Consider the following 24,958-nt stretch of genomic DNA (forward strand, 5'->3'; position numbering starts at 1 on the left):
TGCTGTGCAGAAAATTAATTCAAGCTGCTAAGGGATAAAACATTTTTTTTTTGTTTAATGAAATTGTCTTTGTTTGTAATTAAATACTCGCTGTTTTTATGGTTATTACGCTGAGTAATCAGTGTCATGAAAAATAACTTCTCAGCATCATCATTAAAACCAGCAGTGGCCGGCATATTAGCTGTAATCAGATTTTGTGTCTTTAATGGAAGAGTAAAAGTGTTGAGGATTTTTTACTTTTTATATTTAAAATGTTAAAGAATTTTTTTAAACTTCAAAAACCACAATTGATAAGTGAAAGGATATCAAACGTTAGAACATGTTTTGTTAAAGGAACTTTTCGATGACGAAAAGTGGTTTTCTTAAAGGAACTTTCCGATGACAAAACTTGGTTTCCTTAACGGAACATTCTGATGACCAAAAGTAGTTTTTTTAAAGGAACTTTCCTATGACAAAACGTGGTTTTCTTAAAGGAACTTTTCTATGACAAAACGTGGTTTTCCTAAAGGAACTTTTCTATGACAAAACGTGGTTTTCCTAAAGGAACTTTTCTATGACAAAACGTGGTTTTCCTAAAGGAACTTTTCTATGACAAAACGTGGTTTTCCTAAAGAAACTTTTCTATGACAAAACGTGGTTTTCCTAAAGGAACTTTTCTATGACAAAACGTGGTTTTCCTAAAGAAACTTTTCTATGACAAAACGTGATTTTCCTAAAGGAACTTTTCTATGACAAAACGTGGTTTTCCTAAAGGAACTTTTCTATGACAAAACGTGGTTTTCCTAAAGGAACTTTTCTATGACAAAACGTGGTTTTCCTAAAGGAACTTTTCTATGACAAAACGTGGTTTTCCTAAAGGAACTTTTCTATGACAAAACGTGGTTTTCCTAAAGGAACTTTTCTATGACAAAACGTGGTTTTCCTAAAGGGACTTTTCTATGACAAAACGTGGTTTTCCCAAAGGAACTTTTCTATGACAAAACGTGGTTTTCCTAAAGGAACTTTTCTATGACAAAACGTGGTTTTCCTAAAGGAACTTTTCTATGACAAAACGTGGTTTTCCTAAAGGAACTTTTCTATGACAAAACGTGGTTTTCCTAAAGGAACTTTTCTATGACAAAACGTGGTTTTCCTAAAGGAACTTTTCTATGACAAAACGTGGTTTTCCTAAAGGAACTTTTCTATGACAAAACGTGGTTTTCCTAAAGGAACTTTTCTATGACAAAACGTGGTTTTCCTAAAGGAACTTTTCTATGACAAAACGTGGTTTTCCTAAAGGAACTTTTCTATGACAAAACGTGGTTTTCCTAAAGGAACTTTTCTATGACAAAACGTGGTTTTCCTAAAGGAACTTTTCTATGACAAAACGTGGTTTTCCTAAAGGAACTTTTCTATGACAAAACGTGGTTTTCCTAAAGGAACTTTTCTATGACAAAACGTGGTTTTCCTAAAGGAACTTTTCTATGACAAAACGTGGTTTTCCTAAAGGAACTTTTCTATGACAAAACGTGGTTTTCCTAAAGGAACTTTTCTATGACAAAACGTGGTTTTCCTAAAGGAACTTTTCTATGACAAAACGTGGTTTTCCTAAAGGAACTTTTCTATGACAAAAAATGGTTTTCCTAAAGGAACTTTTCTATGACAAAACGTGGTTTTCCTAAAGGAACTTTTCTATGACAAAACGTGGTTTTCCTAAAGGAACTTTTCTATGACAAAACGTGGTTTTCCTAAAGGAACTTTTCTATGACAAAACGTGGTTTTCCTAAAGGAACTTTTCTATGACAAAACGTGGTTTTCCTAAAGGAACTTTTCTATGACAAAACGTGGTTTTCCTAAAGGAACTTTTCTATGACAAAACGTGGTTTTCCTAAAGGAACTTTTCTATGACAAAACGTGGTTTTCCTAAAGGAACTTTTCTATGACAAAACGTGGTTTTCCTAAAGGAACTTTTCTATGACAAAACGTGGTTTTCCTAAAGGAACTTTTCTATGACAAAACGTGGTTTTCCTAAAGGAACTTTTCTATGACAAAACGTGGTTTTCCTAAAGGAACTTTTCTATGACAAAACGTGGTTTTCTTAAAGGAACTTTTCTATGACAAAACGTGGTTTTCCTAAAGGAACTTTTCTATGACAAAACGTGGTTTTCCTAAAGGAACTTTTCTATGACAAAACGTGGTTTTCCTAAAGGAACTTTTCTATGACAAAACGTGGTTTTCCTAAAGGAACTTTTCTATGACAAAACGTGGTTTTCCTAAAGGAACTTTTCTATGACAAAACGTGGTTCTCCTAAAGGAACTTTTCTATGACAAAACGTGGTTTTCCTAAAGGAACTTTTCTATGACAAAACGTGGTTCTCCTAAAGGAACTTTTCTATGACAAAACGTGGTTTTCCTAAAGGAACTTTTCTATGACAAAACGTGGTTTTCCTAAAGGAACTTTTCTATGACAAAACGTGGTTTTCCTAAAGGAACTTTTCTATGACAAAACGTGGTTTTCCTAAAGGAACTTTTCTATGACAAAACGTGGTTTTCCTAAAGGAACTTTTCTATGACAAAACGTGGTTTTCCTAAAGGAACTTTTCTATGACAAAACGTGGTTTTCCTAAAGGAACTTTTCTATGACAAAACGTGGTTTTCCTAAAGGAACTTTTCTATGACAAAACGTGGTTTTCCTAAAGGAACTTTTCTATGACAAAACGTGGTTTTCCTAAAGGAACTTTTCTATGACAAAACGTGGTTTTCCTAAAGGAACTTTTCTATGACAAAACGTGGTTTTCCTAAAGGAACTTTTCTATGACAAAACGTGGTTTTCCTAAAGGAACTTTTCTATGACAAAACGTGGTTTTCCTAAAGGAACTTTTCTATGACAAAACGTGGTTTTCCTAAAGGAACTTTTCTATGACAAAACGTGGTTTTCCTAAAGGAACTTTTCTATGACAAAACGTGGTTTTCCTAAAGGAACTTTTCTATGACAAAACGTGGTTTTCCTAAAGGAACTTTTCTATGACAAAACGTGGTTTTCCTAAAGGAACTTTTCTATGACAAAACGTGGTTTTCCTAAAGGAACTTTTCTATGACAAAACGTGGTTTTCCTAAAGGAACTTTTCTATGACAAAACGTGGTTTTCCTAAAGGAACTTTTCTATGACAAAACGTGGTTTTCCTAAAGGAACTTTTCTATGACAAAACGTGGTTTTCCTAAAGGAACTTTTCTATGACAAAACGTGGTTTTCCTAAAGGAACTTTTCTATGACAAAACGTGGTTTTCCTAAAGGAACTTTTCTATGACAAAACGTGGTTTTCCTAAAGGAACTTTTCTATGACAAAACGTGGTTTTCCTAAAGGAACTTTTCTATGACAAAACGTGGTTTTCCTAAAGGAACTTTTCTATGACAAAACGTGGTTTTCCTAAAGGAACTTTTCTATGACAAAACGTGGGTTTCCTAAAGAAGCTTTTCAATAATTGAACGTTGTTTGCTTAAAGGAACTTTTTAATAGTTGAACGTTGTGTTCCTAAAGGAACTTTTCTATGACAAAACGTGGGTTTCCTAAAGAAGCTTTTCAATAATTGAACGTTGTTTGCTTAAAGGAACTTTTTAATAGTTGAACGTTGTGTTCCTAAAGGAACTTTTCTATGACAAAACGTGGGTTTCCTAAAGAAGCTTTTCAATAATTGAACGTTGTTTGCTTAAAGGAACTTTTTAATAGTTGAACGTTGTGTTCCTAAAGGAACTTTTCAATAATTGAACGTTGTTTGCTTAAAGGAACTTTTTAATAGTTGAACGTTGTGTTCCTAAAGGAACTTTTCAATAATTGAACGTTGTTTGCTTAAAGGAACTTTTTAATAGTTGAACGTTGTGTTCCTAAAGGAACTTTTTAATAGTTGAACGTTGTGTTCCTAAAGGAACTTTTCAACAATTGAACGTTGCTTTCTTAAACTTGAAGGAACTTTTCAACAATTGAACGCTGTTTTCATGAAGGAACTTTTCAATAATTGACCGTTGTTTCCTTAAAGGAACTTCAATGAAGTTTTCAATAATTGAAAACTTGGTTTTCTGAAAGGAACTTTCTGGTGACAAAAAGTGGTTTTCTTAAAGGAACTTTCCGATGAAAAAAGCGGAAAGTTCCGATGACAAAACGTGGTTTTCTTAAAGGTACTTTTCAATATTAAAGGAGCTTTTTAACAATTGAACGTTCTTAAAGGAATTTTTCAATAATTGAACGCTGTTTTCTTAAAGGAACTTTTCAATAATTGAACGTTGTTTTCTTCAAGGAACTTTTCAATAATTGAACGTTGTTTACTTAAAGGAACTAGAAGGAACTTTTCAATTATTGAACGTTGCTTTCTTGAAGGAACTTTTCAATAATTGAACGCTGTTTTCATAAAGGAACTTTTGAATAATTGAACTTTGTTTTCTTAAAGGAGCTTTTCAATAACTAAACGTTGTTTTCTTAAAGAAACTTTTCAATAATTGAACGTTGTTTTCTTAAAGGAACTTTTCAATAATTGAACGTTGTTTCCTTTAAGGAACTTGAAGGAACTTTTCAATAATTGAACTTTGTTTTCTTAAGGGAACTTTTCAATAATTGAACGTTTTCTTAAAGGAGTTGTTTTCTTAAAGGAACTTGAAGGAAATTTTCAATAATTGAACGTTCTTTTCTTAAAGGAACTTTTCAATAATTGAACATTGTTTTCTTAAATGAACTTGAAGGAACTTTTCAATAATTGAACGCTGTTTTCTAAAAGAACTATTCAATAATTGAACCTTATTTTCTTAAATGTACTTTTAATTACTTGAACGTTGTTTTCATAAAGAAACTTTTCAATAGTTGAACGTTGGTTTCTTAAAGGAACTTGAAGGAACTTTTTAATAATTGAACGTTGTTTTCTTAAAGGAACTTGAAGGAACTTTTCAATGATTGAATGTTGCTTTCTTAAATAAACTTTGCAATAATTGAACGTTGTTTTCTTAAAGGAACTTGAAGGAGCTTGAAGGAACTTTTCAATAATTGAACGTTGTTTTCTAAAAGGAACTTTTCAGAAATTGAACGTTGTTTTCTTAAAGGAACTTTTCAATAATTGAACGTTGTTTTCTTAAAAGAACTTGAAGGAACTTCTCAGTAAATGAACTTTGTTTTCTTTAAGCAACTTTTCAATAACTGAACGTTGTTTTCTTAGAGGAACTGTTCAATAATTGAACGTTGTTTTCATAAAGGATCTTTACTGGGAACTGTACTCTCTATTTACTCAAAACGTGTACGTAAACCGTATTATGGCTTCACAATCAAGCCCTATTTTCTCTATTTTGGAAGACAATGCTTATCCCGAAGTTAAGGATCGGACGTTCCTTACTTACAACTAGATACTCTTTACCATTACGACCAATTGCAGACATTGGCATGGACTGTTGAGAAGTTAACGTGACACCACCCGAAATGTTCAAGTGCCGAAAAGAAAATATTGACAAAACAGTAAATGACACGACGACAATAAAACAGAAAAGAAACATGGGCCCTATTTTATAACAAGCGGCTATAATGTCTGCTCATCCTTATAGATCTTCCTCGAAGATCTATAAATTCTTTAAAATACACGTGATAAAAATATTAAAAATCTTCTAAATTCTTCCAAATATTTTTTACCAATTTCATATCATATAAATATTTAAAATCTGCCTTAGAAGCGGTGTTTTAATGACCCCGAATACTTCAGAAATTCTCCGATTTTAGACATCGTCTGGCGTTTTATCATATTTATCCCATAGTGCGTATAAAAGACGTCACAACGTATACCCATCGAAGGACACTTTCTTTTTAAAAGTCTTCTAATCCATCTACCAGATTTAGAATCAAAAGTCTTATATGCTAGTACGGTTATATATCGACACCTCCAAATAATAGTATGCTAAGTCTAAAAAGTGAGTTTTGCAGGAGATGCTCTCAAAGTGTGGAGATTTTTTTGAACTTCAGTACTATGCTAAGTCAATATTTGTTTATAACTTGTGTTCGGATTGACCGATCATTACCAAAATTTGACAGAATTTAAGTTAAAGGACGTTCGACACCTCCAAATAATAGTTTGCTAATTCTGAACAGTGAGTTTTGCAGGACAAACTCTAAAAGTTTGGAAATTTCTTTGACCTTCAGTACTATGCTAAGTAAATATTGGTTTATAACTTCTGTTCGGATTGTCCGATTATTACCAAAATTTGGCAGAATTTAAGTTTAAGGACGTTAAATATAAAAATGTAAAGAACTTGAAAACATGCTAAGTCGACTTAGCATACTATTGTTTGGAGGCGTCGATATGTAAATACAAAAGAAAACTCTTTAGAACCACTATCTCCAATATCTTTAATTTAATTTGTTTGTCCTAAAGTTTCCAATAACGTGATTTCCCACTTAAATTTATTATTACTTTTTGTACTTCTTCTTCTTTAATTTTAAAGCTTTTAGTTGTTCTTGTGTACACATTATTGTTGTTGTTGTTTTTTTCACTTAAAACAAAAATCTTGTTATTGTAATTGTCATTTTTGTTAGATATTACTCGATTTCATTACGTTAATTGCTTTTCTTGTTGTACTTGTTGTCATTTTTCCCATTTACACATCATTCCATTTCATTTTCGTGTATGTTTGTTGTTTCACAACTGCTTTTATCTACGATAAACTTGTCTAGTTTCGTGTTGGTATGTACATACACATATTATTTATCTATTTATGGATGGTGAGAGAAAAACTCTACCAAACAGTGGTGGAAATTTGATAGAAAATTTTTAAGACTCTACGTTTATTGGTTTGATGACAAACAAATTTTTAAAACTCTACGTTTGTTGGTTTGGTGAAAAAATATTTTTTAAAAAATCCACGTTTGTTGGTTTGATGAAAAAATATTTTTTAAAAAATCCACTTTGTTGGTTTGATGAAAAAAATATTTTTTAAAAAATCCACGTTTGTTGGTTTGATGAAAAAAATGTTTTTTTTTTAAAAATCCACGTTTGTTGGTTTGATGACAAAATATTTTTTAAAAAATCCACGTTTGTTGGTTTGATGAAAACATATTTTTTTAAAAAATCCACGTTTGTTGGTTTGATGAAAAAATATTTTTTAAAAAATCCACGTTTGTTGGTTTGATGAAAAAATATTTTTTAAAAAATCCACGTTTGTTGGTTTGATGAAAAAATATTTTTTAAAAAATCCACGTTTGTTGGTTTGATGAAAAAATATTTTTTAAAAAATCCACGCTTGTTGGTTTGATGAAAAAATATTTTTTAAAAAATCCACGTTTGTTGGTTTGATGAAAAAATATTTTTTAAAAAATCCACGTTTGTTGGTTTGATGAAAAAATATTTTTTAAAAATCCACTTTTGTTGGTTTGATGAAAAAATATTTTTTAAAAAATCCACGTTTGTTGGTTTGATGAAAAAATATTTTTTAAAAAATCCACGTTTGTTGGTTTGCTGAAAAAATATTTTTTAAAAAATCCACGTTTGTTGGTTTGATGAAAGAATATTTTTTAAAAAATCCACGTTTATTGGTTTGATGAAAGAATATTTTTTAAAAAATCCACGTTTATTGGTTTGATGAAAAATATTTTTTAAAAAATCCACTTGGTTTGTTGAAAAAATATTTTTTAAAAAATCCACGTTTTTTGGTTTGATGAAAAAATATTTTTTAAAAAATCCACGTTTGTTGGTTTGATGAAAAAATATTTTTTAAAAAATCCACGTTTGTTGGTTTGATGAAAAAATATTTTTTAAAAAATCCACGTTTGTTGGTTTGATGAAAAAATATTTTTTTAAAAAATCCAAGTTTTTTGGTTTGATGAAAAAATATTTTATAAAAAATCCACGTTTGTTGGTTTGATGAAAAAATATTTTTTAAAAAATCCACGTTTGTTGGTTTGATGAAAAAATATTTTTTAAAAAATCCACGTTTGTTGGTTTGATGAAAAAATATTTTTTAAAAAATCCACGTTTGTTGGTTTGATGAAAAAATATTTTTTTAAAAAATCCAAGTTTTTTGGTTTGATGAAAAAATATTTTATAAAAAATCCACGTTTGTTGGTTTGATGAAAAAATATTTTTTAAAAAATCCACGTTTGTTGGTTTGATGAAAAAATATTTTTTAAAAAATCCACGTTTGTTGGTTTGATGAAAAAATATTTTTTAAAAAATCCACGTTTGTTGGTTTGATGAAAAAATATTTTTTAAAAAATCCACGTTTGTTGGTTTGATGAAAAAATATTTTTTAAAAAATCCACGTTTGTTGGTTTAATGAAAAAAATGTTTTTTTTTTTAAAAATCCACGTTTGTTGGTTTGATGAAAAAGTATTTTTTAAAAAATCCACGTTTGTTGGTTTGATGAAAAAAATATTTTTTAAAATATCCACGTTTGTTGGTTTGATGAAAAAAATATTTTTTAAAAAATCCACGTTTGTTGGTTTGATGAAAAAATATTTTTTAAAAAATCCACGTTTGTTGGTTTGATGAAAAAATATTTTTTAAAAAATCCACGTTTGTTGGTTTGATGAAAAAATATTTTTTAAAAAAATCCACGTTTTTTAGTTTGATGAAAAAATATTTGTTAAAAAATCCACGTTTGTTGGTTTGATGAAAAAATATTTTAAAAAAATCCACTTTTAATGGATTGATAAAAAATATTTGTTTCAAAAAAAAATATATCCTCCACTGTACCTATCTGACCGGTATGTTTACTTCATGGTAAATCTATCTGCAATTCACATCAGATTAAAAGTTGTTGTTGTTACTCTTATTGTATACATATTTTTGCACATTATTTGATACACTCTTCTTTCGTCAGTAATTGAAGTGACATGACTATGAGTTTTTTTCGTTTGGGTTTCATTTTCCTAAAATCTCACATTTCTTAGAGATACGTTAAAGCATGATATTTGCGTAATTTTTCTCGTGTAAAGCTCCAACAATGAATGGCCTACCCATCCCGGATTTATTTACAAATGAAAAAAAAAATCTGAAAGGAAATTCTTTTACAGCTCAACTGAGTTTACAACATCGCATATAATTTAAATCGGATTTTTCTGTTTCAACACTGACTGTTGTGGTAAATTGTTAAAAGAATTTTAATTCTTGTTGAGCACACAGAAACCCGCAACAGCCGCCTTTTGTAAAAATTAAACAATTTTATGTGTGGTCTTTACTAAAAAAAGTGTGTGTGTGTGTGCGGTTAGGCAAACGTCTGCAACAATTCCGTTTAATTTCACAATAAACAAATTGCCGCCAGCCAGCATGAATAAACTCTTTTGGTTTCACTCTCTGCTTCCCTTTCTCTTTACGGCATTATAATGATGGATTGAATAGCAACATTGAAGTTTATTTTTAACTTTTACACAAAAACTGTATTTAGTTTTTGTTCATGGACTAACGTGGATTTTTTTTAAATATTTTTTCAACAAACCAATAAACGTGGATTTTTTAAAAAATATTTTTTCATCTAACCAATAAACGTGGATTTGTTAAAAAATATTTTTTCATCTAACAAATAAACGTGGATTTTTTAAAAAATATTTTTTCATCTAAGCAATAAACGTGGATTTTTTAAAAAATATTTTTTCATCTAAGTAATAAACGTGGATTTTTTAAAAAATATTTTTCATCTAAGCAATAAACGTGGATTTTTTAAAAAATATTTTTTCATCTAAGCAATAAACGTGGATTTTTTAAAACATATTTTTTCATCTAAGCAATAAACGTGGATTTTTTAAAACATATTTTTTCATCTAAGCAATAAACGTGGATTTTTTAAAACATATTTTTTCATCTAAGCAATAAACGTGGATTTTTTAAAACATATTTTTTCATCTAAGCAATAAACGTGGATTTTTTAAAAAATATTTTTCCATGAAACCAATAAACGTTGATTTTTTAAAAAATATTTTCTCATCTAAGCAATAAACGTGGATTTTTTAAAAAATATTTTTTCATCCAAGCAATAAACGTGGATTTTTTAAAAAATATTTTTTCATCCAAGCAATAAACGTGGATTTTTTAAAAAATATTTTTTCATCCAAGCAATAAACGTGGATTTTTTAAAAAATATTTTTTCTTCTAAGCAATAAACGTGGATTTTTTAAAAAATATTTTTTCATCTAAGCAATAAACGTGGATTTTTTAAAAAATATTTTTCCATGAAACCAATAAACTTGGATTTTTTAAAAAATATTTTTCCATGAAACCAATAAACGTGGATTTTTTAAAAAATATTTTTCCATGAAACCAATAAACGTGGATTTTTTAAAAAATATTTTTCCATGAAACCAATAAACGTGGATTTTTTAAAAAATATTTTTCGATGAAACCAATAAACGTGGATTTTTTAAAAAATATTTTTCCATGAAACCAATAAACGTGGATTTTTTAAAAAATATTTTTCCATGAAACCAATAAACGTGGATTTTTTAAAAAATATTTTTCGATGAAACCAATAAACGTGGATTTTTTAAAAAATATTTTTCCATGAAACCAATAAACGTGGATTTTTTAAAAAATATTTTTCCATGAAACCAATAAACGTGGATTTTTTAAAAAATATTTTTCGATGAAAGCAATAAACGTGGATTTTTTAAAAAATATTTTTCCATGAAACCAATAAACGTGGATTTTTTAAAAAATATTTTTCCATGAAACCAATAAACGTGGATTTTTTAAAAAACATTTTTTCATCTAAGCAATAAACGTGGATTTTTTAAAAAATATTTTTTCATCTAAGCAATAAACGTGGATTTTTTAAAAAATATTTTTTCATCTAAGCAATAAACGTGGATTTTTTAAAAAATATTTTTTCATCTAAGCAATAAACGTGGATTTTTTAAAAAATATTTTTTCATCTAAGCAATAAACGTGGATTTTTTAAAAAATATTTTTTCATCTAAGCAATAAACGTGGATTTTTTAAAAAATATTTTTTCATCTAAGCAATAAACGTGGATTTTTTAAAAAATATTTTTTCATCTAAGCAATAAACGTGGATTTTTTAAAAAATATTTTTTCATCTAAGCAATAAACGTGGATTTTTTAAAAAATATTTTTTCATCTAAGCAATAAACGTGGATTTTTTAAAAAATATTTTTTCATCTAAGCAATAAACGTGGATTTTTTAAAAAATATTTTTTCATCTAAGCAATAAACGTGGATTTTTTAAAAAATATTTTTTCATCTAAGCAATAAACGTGGATTTTTTAAAAAATATTTTTTCATCTAAGCAATAAACGTGGATTTTTTAAAAAATATTTTTTCATCTAAGCAATAAACGTGGATTTTTTAAAAAATATTTTTTCATCTAAGCAATAAACGTGGATTTTTTAAAAAATATTTTTTCATCTAAGCAATAAAAGTGGATTTTTTAAAAAATATTTTTTCATCTAAGCAATAAACGTGGATTTTTTAAAAAATATTTTTTCATCTAAGCAATAAACGTGGATTTTTTAAAAAATATTTTTTCATCTAAGCAATAAACGTGGATTTTTTAAAAAATATTATTTCATCTAAGCAATAAACGTGGATTTTTTAAAAAATATTTTTTCATCTAAGCAATAAACGTGGATTTTTTAAAAAATATTTTTTCATCTAAGCAATAAACGTGGATTTTTTAAAAAATATTTTTTCATCTAAGCAATAAACGTGGATTTTTTAAAAAATATTTTTTCATCTAAGCAATAAACGTGGATTTTTTAAAAAATATTTTTTCATCTAAGCAATAAACGTGGATTTTTTAAAAAATATTTTTTCATCTAAGCAATAAACGTGGATTTTTTAAAAAATATTTTTTCATCTAAGCAATAAACGTGGATTTTTTAAAAAATATTTTTTCATCTAAGCAATAAACGTGGATTTTTTAAAAAATATTTTTTCATCTAAGCAATAAACGTGGATTTTTTAAAAAATATTTTTTCATCTAAGCAATAAACGTGGATTTTTTAAAAAATATTTTTTCATCTAAGCAATAAACGTGGATTTTTTAAAAAATATTTTTTCATCTAAGCAATAAACGTGGATTTTTTAAAAAATATTTTTTCATCTAAGCAATAAACGTAGATTTTTTAAAAAATATTTTTTCATCTAAGCAATAAACGTGGATTTTTTAAAAAATAGTTTTTCATCTATGCAATAAACGTGGATTTTTTAAAAAATATTTTTTCATCTAAGCAATAAACGTGGATTGTTTAAAAAATATTTTTTCATCTAACCAATAAACGTGGATTTTTTAAAAAATATTTTTTCATCTAACCAATAAACGTGGATTTTTTTAAAAATATTTTTTCATCTAAGCAATAAACGTGGATTTTTTAAAAAATATTTTTTCATCTAAGCAATAAACGTGGATTTTTTAAAAAAATATTTTTTCAACTAACCAATAAACGTGGATTTTCTAAAAAAAAAATATTTTTTCATCTAACCAATAAACGTGGATTTTCTAAAAAAAAATATTTTTTCATCTAACCAATAAACGTGGATTTTTAAAAAATATTTTTTCATCTAACCAATAAACGTGGATTTTTTAAAAAATATTTTTTCATCAAACCAATAAACGTGGATTTTTTAAAAAATATTTTTTCATCTAACCAATAAACGTGGATTTTTTAAAAAATATTTTTTCATCTAACCAATAAACGTGGATTTTTTAAAAAATATTTTTTCATCTAACCAATAAACGTGGACTTTTTAAAAAATATTTTTTCATCTAACCAATAAACGTGGATTTTTTAAAGAATATTTTTTCATCTAACCAATAAACGTGGATTTTTTAAAGAATATTTTTTCATATAACCAATAAACGTGGATTTTTTAAAAAATATTTTTTCATCTAACCAATAAACGTGGATTTTTTAAAAAATATTTTTTCATCTAACCAATAAACGTGGATTTTTTAAAAAATATTTTTTCATCTAAGCAATAAACGTGGATTTTTTAAAAAATATTTTTTCATCTAAGCAATAAACGTGGATTTTTTAAAAAATATTTTTTCATCTAAGCAATAAACGTGGATTTTTTAAAAAAATATTTTTTCATCTAACCAAGAAACGTGGATTTTTTAAAAAATATTTTTTCATCTAACCAAGAAACGTGGATTTTTTAAAAAATATTTTTTCATCTAACCAACAAACGTGGATTTTTTAAAAAATATTTTTGCATCTAACCAATAAACGTGGATTTTTTAAAAAATATTTTTTCATCTAACCAATAAACGTGGATTTTTTAAAAAATATTTTTTCATCTAACCAACAAACGTGGATTTTTTAAAAAATATTTTTGCATCTAACCAATAAACGTGGATTTTTTAAAAAATATTTTTTCATCTAACCAATAAACGTGGATTTTTTAAAAAATATTTTTTCATCTAAGCAATAAACGTGGATTTTTTAAAAAATATTTTTTCATCTAACCAATAAATGTGGATATTTTAAAAAATATTTTTTCATCTAACCAATAAACGTGGATATTTTAAAAAATATTTTTTCATCTAACCAATAAACGTGGATTTTTTAAAAACTATTTTTTCATCTAACCAATAAATGTGGATATTTTAAAAAATATTTTTTCATCTAAGCAATAAACGTGGAACTTTTAAAAAATATTTTTCAATGAAATCAATAAACGTGGAACTTTTAAAAAATATTTTTCAATGAAATCAATAACCGCGGATTTTTGAAAAATTAGTTTTTCATCAAACCAATAATCGTCGATTTTGTAAAAAAAATATTTTTTCATCTAACCAGTAAACGTGGAGTTTTTAAAAAATATTTTTATCATCTAACCAATAAACGGGGATTTTTTAAAAAAATGTTTTTTCATCAAACCATTAAATGTCGATTTTCTAAAGAAAATGCTTTTTCATAAAACCAATAAACGTGGATTTTTTTTTAAATATTTTTTCATCCAGCCATTAAACGTGGATTTTTTAAAAAAATATTTTTTCATCAAACCATTAAAGTTGGATTTTTTAAAAAATCCTTTTTTTTCAAACCATTAAGCGTGAATTTTTTAAAAAATATTTTTTCATCAAACCATTGAACGTGGATTTTTTAAAAAATATTTATCCAGGATTTCAATTAAACCCCAAAAACTGTGCATCGTTAATTTATGAACAATAAGTCTTAATTGGTTTCCAATATAAGCCATTCATTGCACACATTAGACATCCAGCCCTCCTTTAGAAAATCTTCTCATGCAAACCTCACGAATTTTGCAATCACTAACTTAAATGTCCGCTTATCTGAACATGTGTACGAACGAATCAGAATATCACATTACCCACATCCACTTCATTAAATAATTATCTTCTTATAACAATGTCGACCGTATAGCCATCCGACATTTACTACAATGCCATCAGCAGCTACTCGGCAACATGATTATTGATAAAAACTCTTCAGTTCATCACCATCGTTCATGCAGGCATGTCCGGCACACTGATGTGTCTATCTCGCCTTTAGGCTTAAGTGAATACGCGCATTTGGGTTATCTCATTTGATGATAAATGCGAAATTGAGCCCTGTCACTGCTTAATTACGAATCAGGCAATCATCTAGAAATTGACAATGATTACTTAGACAATTTTTAGATGCTTACGGCGGGAACACAAACGAGAGGTAAAAGTATTTCTGTTTGCGAAATATATCTTTATTCATAAAAAGTTCTTATTATTTTCTTTAAAAGGTAGGCCTAGTGTATTTCGGGTTGCCAATAGATGATAATTTATAGGAAAATATTTATCCTCTTTAAAGCGTTGGCCTAATCAGCATTTCCACAGATTTTAGTGAATAATTCCAGCCACGCCATGAACTCCAACTAACGCCCCACATATTGGAATCCTCTTCATAACGATATGGCCCCGTTAGCATGCTGAAAAACAAAAAACACAAAAAATAAATCCTGCCTTTTTCTTTCTTCCATTTCACAGTCTCTTACCTTGTGGTGCAATTTCCAAAGAACCACCAACCTCCACCATAAGTTTGGGCACAATTCACCTCATCATTTTCATCATTGTCACGATCGTATGTTGAAAATTTCTTATATAAATGTGGACTCAACGAATCCCCTGCATTACCCATATATTTACCCAATTTCCGCAGGGCATATTGTTCATCTTCATCGCCGATTTGAAAGAGATCATATTTGGCATAACGTGTTTGATTATTCCAATCATGAAAGATGATCATTAATTCATGAGCTGAATCATAATTTGTACGCAAATACAGTGACTCCAAGCCCAGAAAGTAGAATCCAACATTACTGTGGCCGTGTTTGTAGTTATGCCAGCTGACGTTACTACTGCCATAATGTGTCCGGCTCAGAATGGTTATCCATTCGTGTCCATAGGAAAACGAACGGCGCAGCATACTCTCCTGAATGTCGTGTCTAGGGAAAAACATAATAAAAATAGGAATAAATACATAAAGTAGGGAATAAGATATTCAGGATTTCTTACAAGTTCATAAAATGCATGAAAATTCATTGTTATTATGAATCGAATTAAGAATTTGATAACAGTTTTTAAAATAATAAACATTACTTAGAATTAAGAACATACATATTATGAACTATAACATAAGAACTATGAACAACTATGTATTTATTCCTAAAATGTATTAACTTTGTCCCTTTTTTCTTTTTTGGCATATTGAAATTACTAAATATTGTTATAAAAATTACCTGGCTTTGAATTCCTTACGATATTCTAGCAGATGACTCAAAATAGCAGTTTGACTGAAAAATAATTTCATTAGAAAAATTAGCTCCAATTTTACTTTTTAATAATTTGTCAATACAGTACCCTGCTTTTAGTTCATCCAGCGTTTCTCGAAATGATTCTTGTAAGGTTGGTTTCCTGAAAAAATTTCTCCTTTAGGATTTACATATTTACATATTTATACGATTTTTGATTATTTACTTCGACGTTTATTTTAAATATTCTAATTATATTAATTAATATAATTAGAATATTTACATATTTATTTTAGAAAATGTTTTCATATTACACACCTTTCTCCGGAAGCACTGGTAGGTCCTTTGGCTTTGCTTGAAACATCCCTGATGAAAAGAAATTTGTTAGCCTTATGATTTGTCCATTTTAGATTCTCTGTGTTACCTTTTCTTCAATACTTTGTGTATGGGATCAGCATCCACTATTCCGTTGAGATCCTGACAAACTTCTTTGCATTGATCTTTTAGGCTAGATGTTTCGAATTCATTGTTATGATTGTATGAGCTAAAATTATAGACACGAAAATGTTGTCGAGCAATTATTTGAAAAAATGTGTTCTGAGGTCTTTAGAGATATCTAAGAATTGTTTAATTTAAAAAACCTGTTTCTGAGGTCTTTAGAAATGTCCAAGAAGTTTTTAATTAACTAAACCGCGCTTCCGAGGCCTTTAAATATGTCCCAGATGTCTTAAATTAACTAAACCACGCTTCTGAGACCTTTAAAGAAGTCCGAGAAGTCTTTAATTGAATGACCCACGCTTCTGATAACTTTAAAGATGTCCAAGATGTCTTTAATTAAATAACCCACGCTTCTGAGGCCTTTAAAGAAGTTCAAGAAGACTTTAATTAATTAAACCACGCTTCTGAGGCCTTTAAAGATATCCAAGAAGTCTTTCATTAACTAACCCACGCTTCTGAGGCCTTTAAAGATGTCCAAGAACTATTTAATTAAATAAACCACGCTTCTGAGGCCTTAGAGAAGTCCAAGACGTCTTCAATTAACTAAACCACACTTCTGAGACCTTTAAATAGGTCCAATAAGTCTTTAATTAGCTAAACCACAATTCTGAGGCCCTGAAAGATCTCCAAGAAGCTTTTATTTAACTAAACCATGCTTCTTAGGCCTTTAAAGAAGTCTTAAATTAACTATACCATGCTTCTGAGGCTTTTAAAGATCTCTAAGAAGTCTTTAGTTAATTAAACCACACTTCTGAGGCCTTTAAAGATTTCTAAGAAGTCTTTAATTAACTAAACCAAGTTCTTGAAGCCTTAAAGATGTTCGAAAAGTCTTTAATTAACTAAACCACGCTTCTGAGGCCTTTAGAGAAGCCCAAGAAGTCTTCAATTAGCTAAACCACGCTTCTGAGGCCTTTAGAGAAGTCCAAGAAGTCTTTAATTAACTAAACCACGTTTTTGAGGCCTTTAAAGATATCCAAGAACTATTTAAATAACTAAACCAAGTTCTTGAGACCTTCAAAGATGTTCAAGAAGTCTTTAATTAACTAAACCACGCTTCTGAGGCCTTTAAAGATGTCCAAGTACTATTTAATTAAATAAACCTCGCTTCTGAGGCCTTTAAAGAAGTCCAAGAAGTCTTAAATTAACTAAACCACTCTTCTGAGGCCTTTAAAGATGTCCAAGAACTATTTAATTAATTAAACCACGCTTCTGAGGCCTTTAAAGATCTCTAAGAAGTCTTTAATTAATTAAACCACGCTTCTGAGGCCTTTAAAGATCTCTAAGAAGTCTTTAATTAACTAAACCAAGTTCTTGAGGCCTTCAAAGATGTTCAAGAAGTCTTTAATTAATTAAACCACGCTTCTGAGGCCTTTAAAGATCTCTAAGAAGTCTTTAATTAATTAAACCACGCTTCTGAGGCCTTTAAAGATCTCTAAGAAGTCTTTAATTAACTAAACCAAGTTCTTGAGGCTCTCAAAGATGTTCAAGAAGTCTTTAATTAACTAAACCACGCTTCTGAGGCCCTGAAAGATTTCCAAGAAGCTTTTAATTAACTAAACCACGCTTCTGAGGCCTTTAAAGATGTCCCAGAACTATTTAATTAAATAAACCACGCTTCTGAGGCCTTTAAAGAAGTCCAAGAAGTCTTAAATTAACTAAACCACTCTTCTGAGGCCTTTAGAGAAGTCGAAGAAGTCTTCAATTATCTAAACCACGCTTCTGAGGCCTTTAGAGAAGTCGAAGAAGTCTTCAATTAACTAAATCACACTTCTGAGGCCTTTAAATATCTCCAAGAAGTCTTTAATTAACTAAACTAAGTTCTTGAGACCTTCAAAGATGTTCAAGAAGTCTTTAATTAACTAAAGCACGCTTCTGAGGCCCTGAAAGATCTCCAAGACGTTTTTAATTAACTAAACCACGCTTCTGAGGCCTTTAGAGAAGTCGAAGAAGTCTTCAATTAACTAAACCACACTTCTGAGGCCTTTAAAGATCTCCAAGAAGTCTTTAATTAACTAAACCAAGTTCTTGAGACCTTCAAAGATGTTCAAGAAGTCTTTAATTAACTAAACCAGGCCCTAAAAGATCTCCAAGAAGTCTTAAATTAACTAAACCACTCTTCTGAGGCCTTTAAAGAAGACCAAGAAGTATTTAATTAACTAAACCACGCTTCTGAGGCCCTGAAAGATCTACAAGAAGCTTTTAGTTAACTAAACCAAGCTTCTGCGGCCTTCAAAGAAGTCCAAGAAGTCTTAAATTAACTAAATCACGCTTCTGAGGCCTTTAAAGATCTCTAAGAAGTCTTTAATTAACTAAACCAAGTTCTTGAGGCCTTAAAGATGTTCAAAAAGTCGTTAATTAACTAAATTACGCTTCTAAGGCCCGGAAAGATCTCCAAGAAGCTTTTAATTCACTAAACCACGCTTCTGAGGCCTTTAGAGAAGTCCAAGAAGTCTTCAATTAACTAAACCACACTTCTGAAGCCTTTAAAGATATCCAAGGAGTTTTTAGTTAACTAAACCACACTTCTGAGGCCTTTAAAGATGGTCAAGAAGTCTTTAATTAACTAAACCAAGCTTCTGAGGCCTTTAAAGATGTTCAAGAAGTCTTTAATTAACTAAACCACGCTTCTGAGGCCTTTAAAGATGTTCAAGAAGTCTTTAATTAACTAAACCAAGCTTCTGAGGCCTTTAAAGATGTTCAACAAGTCTTTAATTAACTAAACCACGCTTCTGGGGCCTTTAAAGTTCAAGAAGTCCTTAATTAACTAAACCACGCTTCTGAGGCCTTTAAAGAAGGCCAAGAAGTCTTTAATTAATTAAACCACACTTCGGAGGCCTTTAAGATGTCTAAGAAGTCTTTAATTAACTAAACCACGCTTCTGAGGCCTTTATAGAACTTCAAGAAGTCTTCAATTAACAAAACCACACTTCTGAAGCCTTTAAAGAGGTCCAAGAGGTCTTTAATTAACTAAATCACGCTTCTGAGACCTTCAAAGAAGTCCGAGAAGCGTTTAATTAAATAACCCACGCTTCTGATGTCTTTAAAGATGTCCAAGACGTCATTAATTAAATAACCCACGCTTCTGATGTCTTTAAAGATGTCCAAGAAGTCTTTAATTAAATAACCCACGCTTCTGAGGCCTTTAAAGATGTTCAAGACGTCTTTAATTAACTAAAGCACACTTCTGAGTCATTTAAATATATCAAAAAAGTCTTCAATTAAATAAGGAATGCTTCTGAGGTTTTAAGAGATGTCTAAGAAGTCTTAAATTTAATAACCCACGCTTTTGAGGCCTTTAAAGATAACGAATAAGACCCTAATTAAATAGCACACGCTTCTGAGGTCTTTAAAGATGTCCAAGAAGTCATTAAAACCTGCGGCTCTTCTGAGCTTGTTAGAGATTTTGAGGGAGTCATTCTGTGATCTTCAAGAAATCCCCTAGAGCCCAGAATATCTGAAGTGACCCAAAAGGTCACCACTTTAATATTGATTAAAGGTTTTATACGCAATGAAAAGTAATTGCAACAGTTACAGAACAACGTGCTTACTATGGTGCTTCCAAATGCACCTTTAATGTATTACCTAGGTCTTATTATGAATGTTGGTTGTTAGGCCAACTTTAAACTTTTATATATGTTTCAGAATACTGTCTAATATTGTAACATTGTTTAGTAGTTTTTCCGCTACTGAACCCAATTGAGGCTGTTTCAGATAAATATGCTTACCTAACTGCTTACCAAAGCACTCTCAACACATTACATAGCCCATTTTGTGTCTAAATATTACAACTACTGTCCATGGGAATTTATTTAATATCATAATTATGTGATTCTTAGACTTTCCGATAGATATCCCGGCGGAGGAGAGAAAAATTCTTTCAAAGTAGTTTTCGAATATTAATAGAGGCCTACGATTTCCTCCAGATGAAATCAATCCCAAGCCCCTGACATTCTGGAAACAACCTCGGCATCAGCACTAGAGGATAACCCAAATATGAGTAACAGGAAATACCGCCACCCAGAGGTAAATGGCATCATTAATAGCCAAGATATCAACCGTTGCAAAGTATAAGGAGGTGTTGTTTCTAGGCAACGATAGATGACATGAAGACAGGCTCTTATGGCAACGACGCTTGGTACACGGAATAATTCACGCATTGCGTCATGAATTGTATGACATCTTCGTGAAGCATGGAGCTTGGTTTCAGCGAAATGATAAATTAAGAAAATTTTAAATCCTGGCAGAGTAAAAAATTCGTTCAAATATTTTTAGAAGGATCCTTACATCAATCCACAGATGAAATTCATCCGAACGTCCTTGACATTCTAAAAATTACCGCAGCATCAACATCAAAACTAGAGGCTAACCCAAATATCAATTGTAGAGAATAGCGCCACACGGAGGTATATGACCACACTAAATTACCAGAAATCTCAACAACTGCACATATACAATAAGGCGTTTCTACGCAACGATAGATGCCGCAATCTAATCATCTACTTAGCTATAAAATGGTTTTTGGATACGGTCGGACTTGTCTTGGAGACGTCCAAGAAGTTTTTAGTTAAATAACCTAAGCTTCTGAGGTCTCTAGAGATGTCCAATTAAATACGGCATTTAAAGATGTCCAAGTGGACATTCGAAGTCTAAATTCTCAGTCTTTAGATATGCTCAAAAATTCCTTGGAACCTAGGAAAACCGAATAGGTCATAACTTTCATATTGTATAGAGGTATATCCGCAAAGGGAACTAATTAAAATGGATTACGAACGAGGTGCTTACAATTGTGCTTCCAAAGGCACCTTCAATTCATTACCTAGGCCTTAATATGAATGTTGATTGTTAGACCTACTTTCAACATTCAAATCTGATTCAGAATAGTCTCTAACAAGCTCTAATTTACTTTTTCCGACACTATTAACGCAAATAATACAACATTGTAATATTGCTTGTACTTTTTCCGCTAATTGAGATTGTTTCAGATAAATATGCTTACCGGAGTCCTTACCAAAGCACCCTCAACTCATTACCTAGGCCTTCTTGTGTCTAAATATTACAATTACTTGCATGAGGGTTGATTTGATATTGTAATAAAGTGACTCTTAGACTTTCCGATAGGTTTGAGAAAACGTGTCTACAAAAACCGAAGGGTGCCTCATTCAAATCCCGGGGGGAAGAAAAAATTTCTTCAACGTGGTTTTCAAGTATTGGAAAAAAGGCTTACATCCTCTTCCAGATTCAAATTCATATGAAGTTCCTTGGTATTTAAAAAACAACCTCTGCATCAGCATCAACACTAGAGGATAACTCAAATATGAGTGACAGGCATAACTAAAATAGCCAAGACCTAAACCACTGTACATATACAACAAGGCGTTGTTTCTAGTGAACGATAGATGGCAGCCTCATTACCTAGGACAGTCGTCAGCAGACCAATCATCTACTTAAGAAACGAACAAAAGGCAAAATAAACAAACACAGAATATGATGGTAGTACATAGCACCGACCTGTGGTAAATGGCAGCACTAAAAAAGCATAGTCCGCAACCAATGCGCAAATACCAGAAGACATTGTTTCAAGGCAACGATATATGGCAGCAATATCATCTAGGACAGGCTACAGCAGACCAAACATCTTCTTAGCTGGAATATACAAATAATTTTCGAAAACAGAATTTTAAGGCAACGGCCTGTGACACGCGAAATAGGAGGCGCATTGGGCAATGTACAAACACTTCTGGAAGCATTAATACCTCCTTACACAACTGGAACAGCAATTGGCTTTTCGTATAGGATCGAAGTCTTAGGCTTAAGCAAAATGCTAATTTAAGAAAAGTTTAACACGACTTATCGACAAAAAATTGCGGATTCAACTACTGGCTGAGAAGAAAAATTATTTCCAATATGTATAAAAAGAGCATTTCCAGATGAAATTCATCGGAACCTTCCTGATATTCTAAAAACTACCTCGCCATCAACACTAGTGGATAATCCAAATGTAAGTTACATAAAATAGCGCCAACCAGAGATAAATGGCAACACTAAAAGAGTAAAAACTCCAACCTCTAAACAAATACAAGGAGGTGGCTGTCGAAAATTTGTGAAAAGAGATCAAATTCATCCATAGCCCCGGCATCTGGATTAACATTGGAAAATAATAATAGCGCTACACAGTGGTAAATGACAACACTAATATAGCAAAGACCACAACCACTGTAAATACAATAACACATTGTTTCTAGACAACAGTAGATGGCAGCCACATCATAAAAAGATACGAAATTCATCCGAAGACCCCCTGACATACTAAACACAACCTCGACATCTGGATCAACACTGGAGGATAATAACATGAATGGTTGGGCATAGCGCCACCCAGTGATAAATGGTAAAACTAAAACAGTAAAGACACCAACCGTTGCTCAAATACAAGGAGGGTTTTTTTCTAGGCAACGGTAGATGGCATCCCCATCACCTAGGACAGGCTACAGCAGATCAATCATCAACTCAAGGCACAATGAACAACAACAAAATCTTATGGCAAAGATTTTTGGCACATGAAATAGCACCGGCAATGCGCAATGGAATATACAGACTCTTCGTGAAGCCTCACTTCAAAAGCAAATGGCATCGTTTAAGTACGAAGTCTTAGGCATAAGCGAAATGAGGTGGGGTAAAAGTGACGAACTTTCCACAAAAAACGGCAACGTATTCTATACAGAAAGAAAATGGAAAACGATGGTGGGGTCATAATGTCAAGAACGCTTATCAGATCGTTTCAGAGATGAACCCCAATATACGATAGCGTGATAATGGCTCGATTCAAAAGGAATATAGGACACCTCACCATAGGACAGTGCTATGTGCCTACATAATACTTATGTGAAACATATAGCCCTATTCTGAATGTAAACTCACCGTGAGTTTTGTTTCAATTTAAAAGAGAGAGTGAGAAAACTCAAGGGAATTTACGTTCAGAATAAGGCTGATAATGTCTTCTGGGTTATATTTTTATATGCAAATTGTATACACAAAATTGTACTTACTCTGAGGTCCTTATCTCTTCAATTCTGTAAATTAAAAGTTAAGAACTTTTACTTTTCCTAATTTTTCGATCATGTAATAAAAATTCTAGACATACCTTCGTTGTAATTCCATTTGTCCTGAGGTCAAATCATCAATTTTTTGCGATAGTTCATCTAATATTTTATTAACATTCTTCAACGACAAGGCATCCTGAATGGAAATGATTGAAATATCATTTTTTTATTTTCAATATTATTATATTTTAAATATTTCATTACCTTATCTTCTTTGTGTTCTTCGACTTCAGGCTCAGCATAGGTCAAGCTAGTTAAATATACCAAATTAATTAGCAACAACAGAAATCTCATGGTGTTGTGCCCCCAACAATGTCTTGCTAACTACTGACCCAAATGACAGAATTTATGTTTTAGTTTTTTATTTGGGAATTTATTTTGAAATTTAAATTGCGATTTTTGTTTGTTTATCAGCTGGAATTAAATTTAGTGGTATTTAAAATTAATATGGGAATTGAATTTAGCATTTAAATTCCGCATTGCGCTTATCAGCTGAACTAAAATTAGAGCCATTTAAAATTAGTATAGGCCACCGATCCTCAAATTAACAAAGCCACAAGGCCAGTTTTTTGGGTGATAAGAAGTCCACAAATCACAGTAAAGGTCTTAAATGTTGAGGCATAATCCATCAGTTCATATGTACTGATTAGCAGCACTCATATTTTATTCATTGCTCTTGAAACTATTCAAGGCAGTTAAATATTTAAAGCTTTTATACCTCATCACCATCCCTTGCAAAGAATTAGAACCTGCAGGCCAGTAATGAAGTAGGAGGTAAAATAAAAATTGCCAACTTGCATTTTGTGCTTCTGCTCCCAACCACAATACTCTAATGACTAGTTTTTGTATTTTGCTTTCTTTACACATCTCCTTTGGCTCAATTCCTTCTTCTCATTATTCATTATTATTATATTACAACTTCCGCCATTTGTGTCTACTTAGTTTGTCATTTGGCCCAGTTCTCCTTGCTGCTGCTGCTGATGTTTTGTGCTGTGGTTGCGGTTTAGTTCGTTCGTTCGTTCTGCAAAATGAATTGCAGGATATAAATAAAGGAGATATTGTGTTCATTAAAATGAAATAGGGCAAAGGAGAAACAATAATAAAAATACAAAACAGAAAATATGACGAAGAAAGAAAAAATGAATAATTACAAGCATAAGAAATAAATAATATTATTCTGTAGAAGTTACTTCTATTATGCCATCACCGCCACTACTCCTACCTACCTACCTACACTACTGAAGAGCTTTTGATTAATAAACTTATTTCCTTTTTTCTATTCTTTTCTTTTTACTTGCAGGTAAGCTAATTGAATGGTTGTGGTGGAATAATGAAATGAACACAGACTATATGACCGACATAACATCGTTCATTACTTTAATGGTAGCATCAGAGATAAGTGAAAGTAAGTAAGCAAGTATATGGGATAACCCACGTTTTTGAGGTCTTGGGAGAAGAATAAAAAGTAATTATATAATCCATGACTCTTCTGAGGTCTTGAGAGGTGCCCAAGAAGTCATTCAATAACCCACGACACTTCGGAGGTCTTCAGAGATGTGCAAGAAGTCGGAGGTCTTTAGAGATATCCGAGAAGTCATAAAATAACCCATGCTGTATCTCGAAAAACAATGGAGAACCTTAAAAAACGTACAGATATGA

General features: G+C 30.6%; 2 protein-coding genes across 7 annotated transcripts in view; one reads left to right on the forward strand and one right to left on the reverse strand.

Annotated features, from left to right (window-relative positions):
- kuz (zinc-dependent metalloprotease kuz) overlaps positions 1-24,958 on the forward strand; it is a 451,131-nt gene that overhangs the window by 171,721 nt on the left and 254,452 nt on the right. The gene's annotated exons all lie outside the window — the stretch shown is intronic.
- Positions 14,636-24,137, reverse strand: LOC141393941 (fibrinogen-like protein 1). Its single transcript, XM_073967584.1, has 10 exons — positions 24,018-24,137; positions 23,504-23,713; positions 23,341-23,435; positions 23,246-23,269; positions 16,126-16,245; positions 16,020-16,067; positions 15,811-15,864; positions 15,690-15,743; positions 14,946-15,395; positions 14,636-14,879 (listed from the first exon to the last, which is right to left on the reverse strand). The coding sequence occupies exons 2-10, from the start codon at positions 23,591-23,593 to the stop codon at positions 14,756-14,758; spliced, it is 1,059 nt and encodes a 352-aa protein (XP_073823685.1). The 5' UTR covers positions 23,594-23,713; positions 24,018-24,137; the 3' UTR covers positions 14,636-14,755.

Source organism: Musca autumnalis, unplaced genomic scaffold (assembly GCF_047663935.1).
Source record: "Musca autumnalis isolate F117 unplaced genomic scaffold, ASM4766393v1 scaffold_2, whole genome shotgun sequence".
NCBI lineage: Eukaryota > Metazoa > Arthropoda > Insecta > Diptera > Muscidae > Musca > Musca autumnalis.

Bases quoted from the DNA above. Each gene is read 5' to 3' on its own strand.
- LOC141393941 (XM_073967584.1), bottom strand. From the start codon at position 23,593: ATGAGATTTCTGTTGTTGCTAATTAATTTGGTATATTTAACTAGCTTG. The intron at 16,068-16,125 runs GTAACACAGAGA...TCTTTTCATCAG, and splicing joins CACAAAGTATTGAAGAAAAG to GGATGTTTCAAGCAAAGCCA. The intron at 14,880-14,945 runs GTAAGAGACTGT...TTTGTTTTTCAG, and splicing joins TTTGGAAATTGCACCACAAG to CATGCTAACGGGGCCATATC.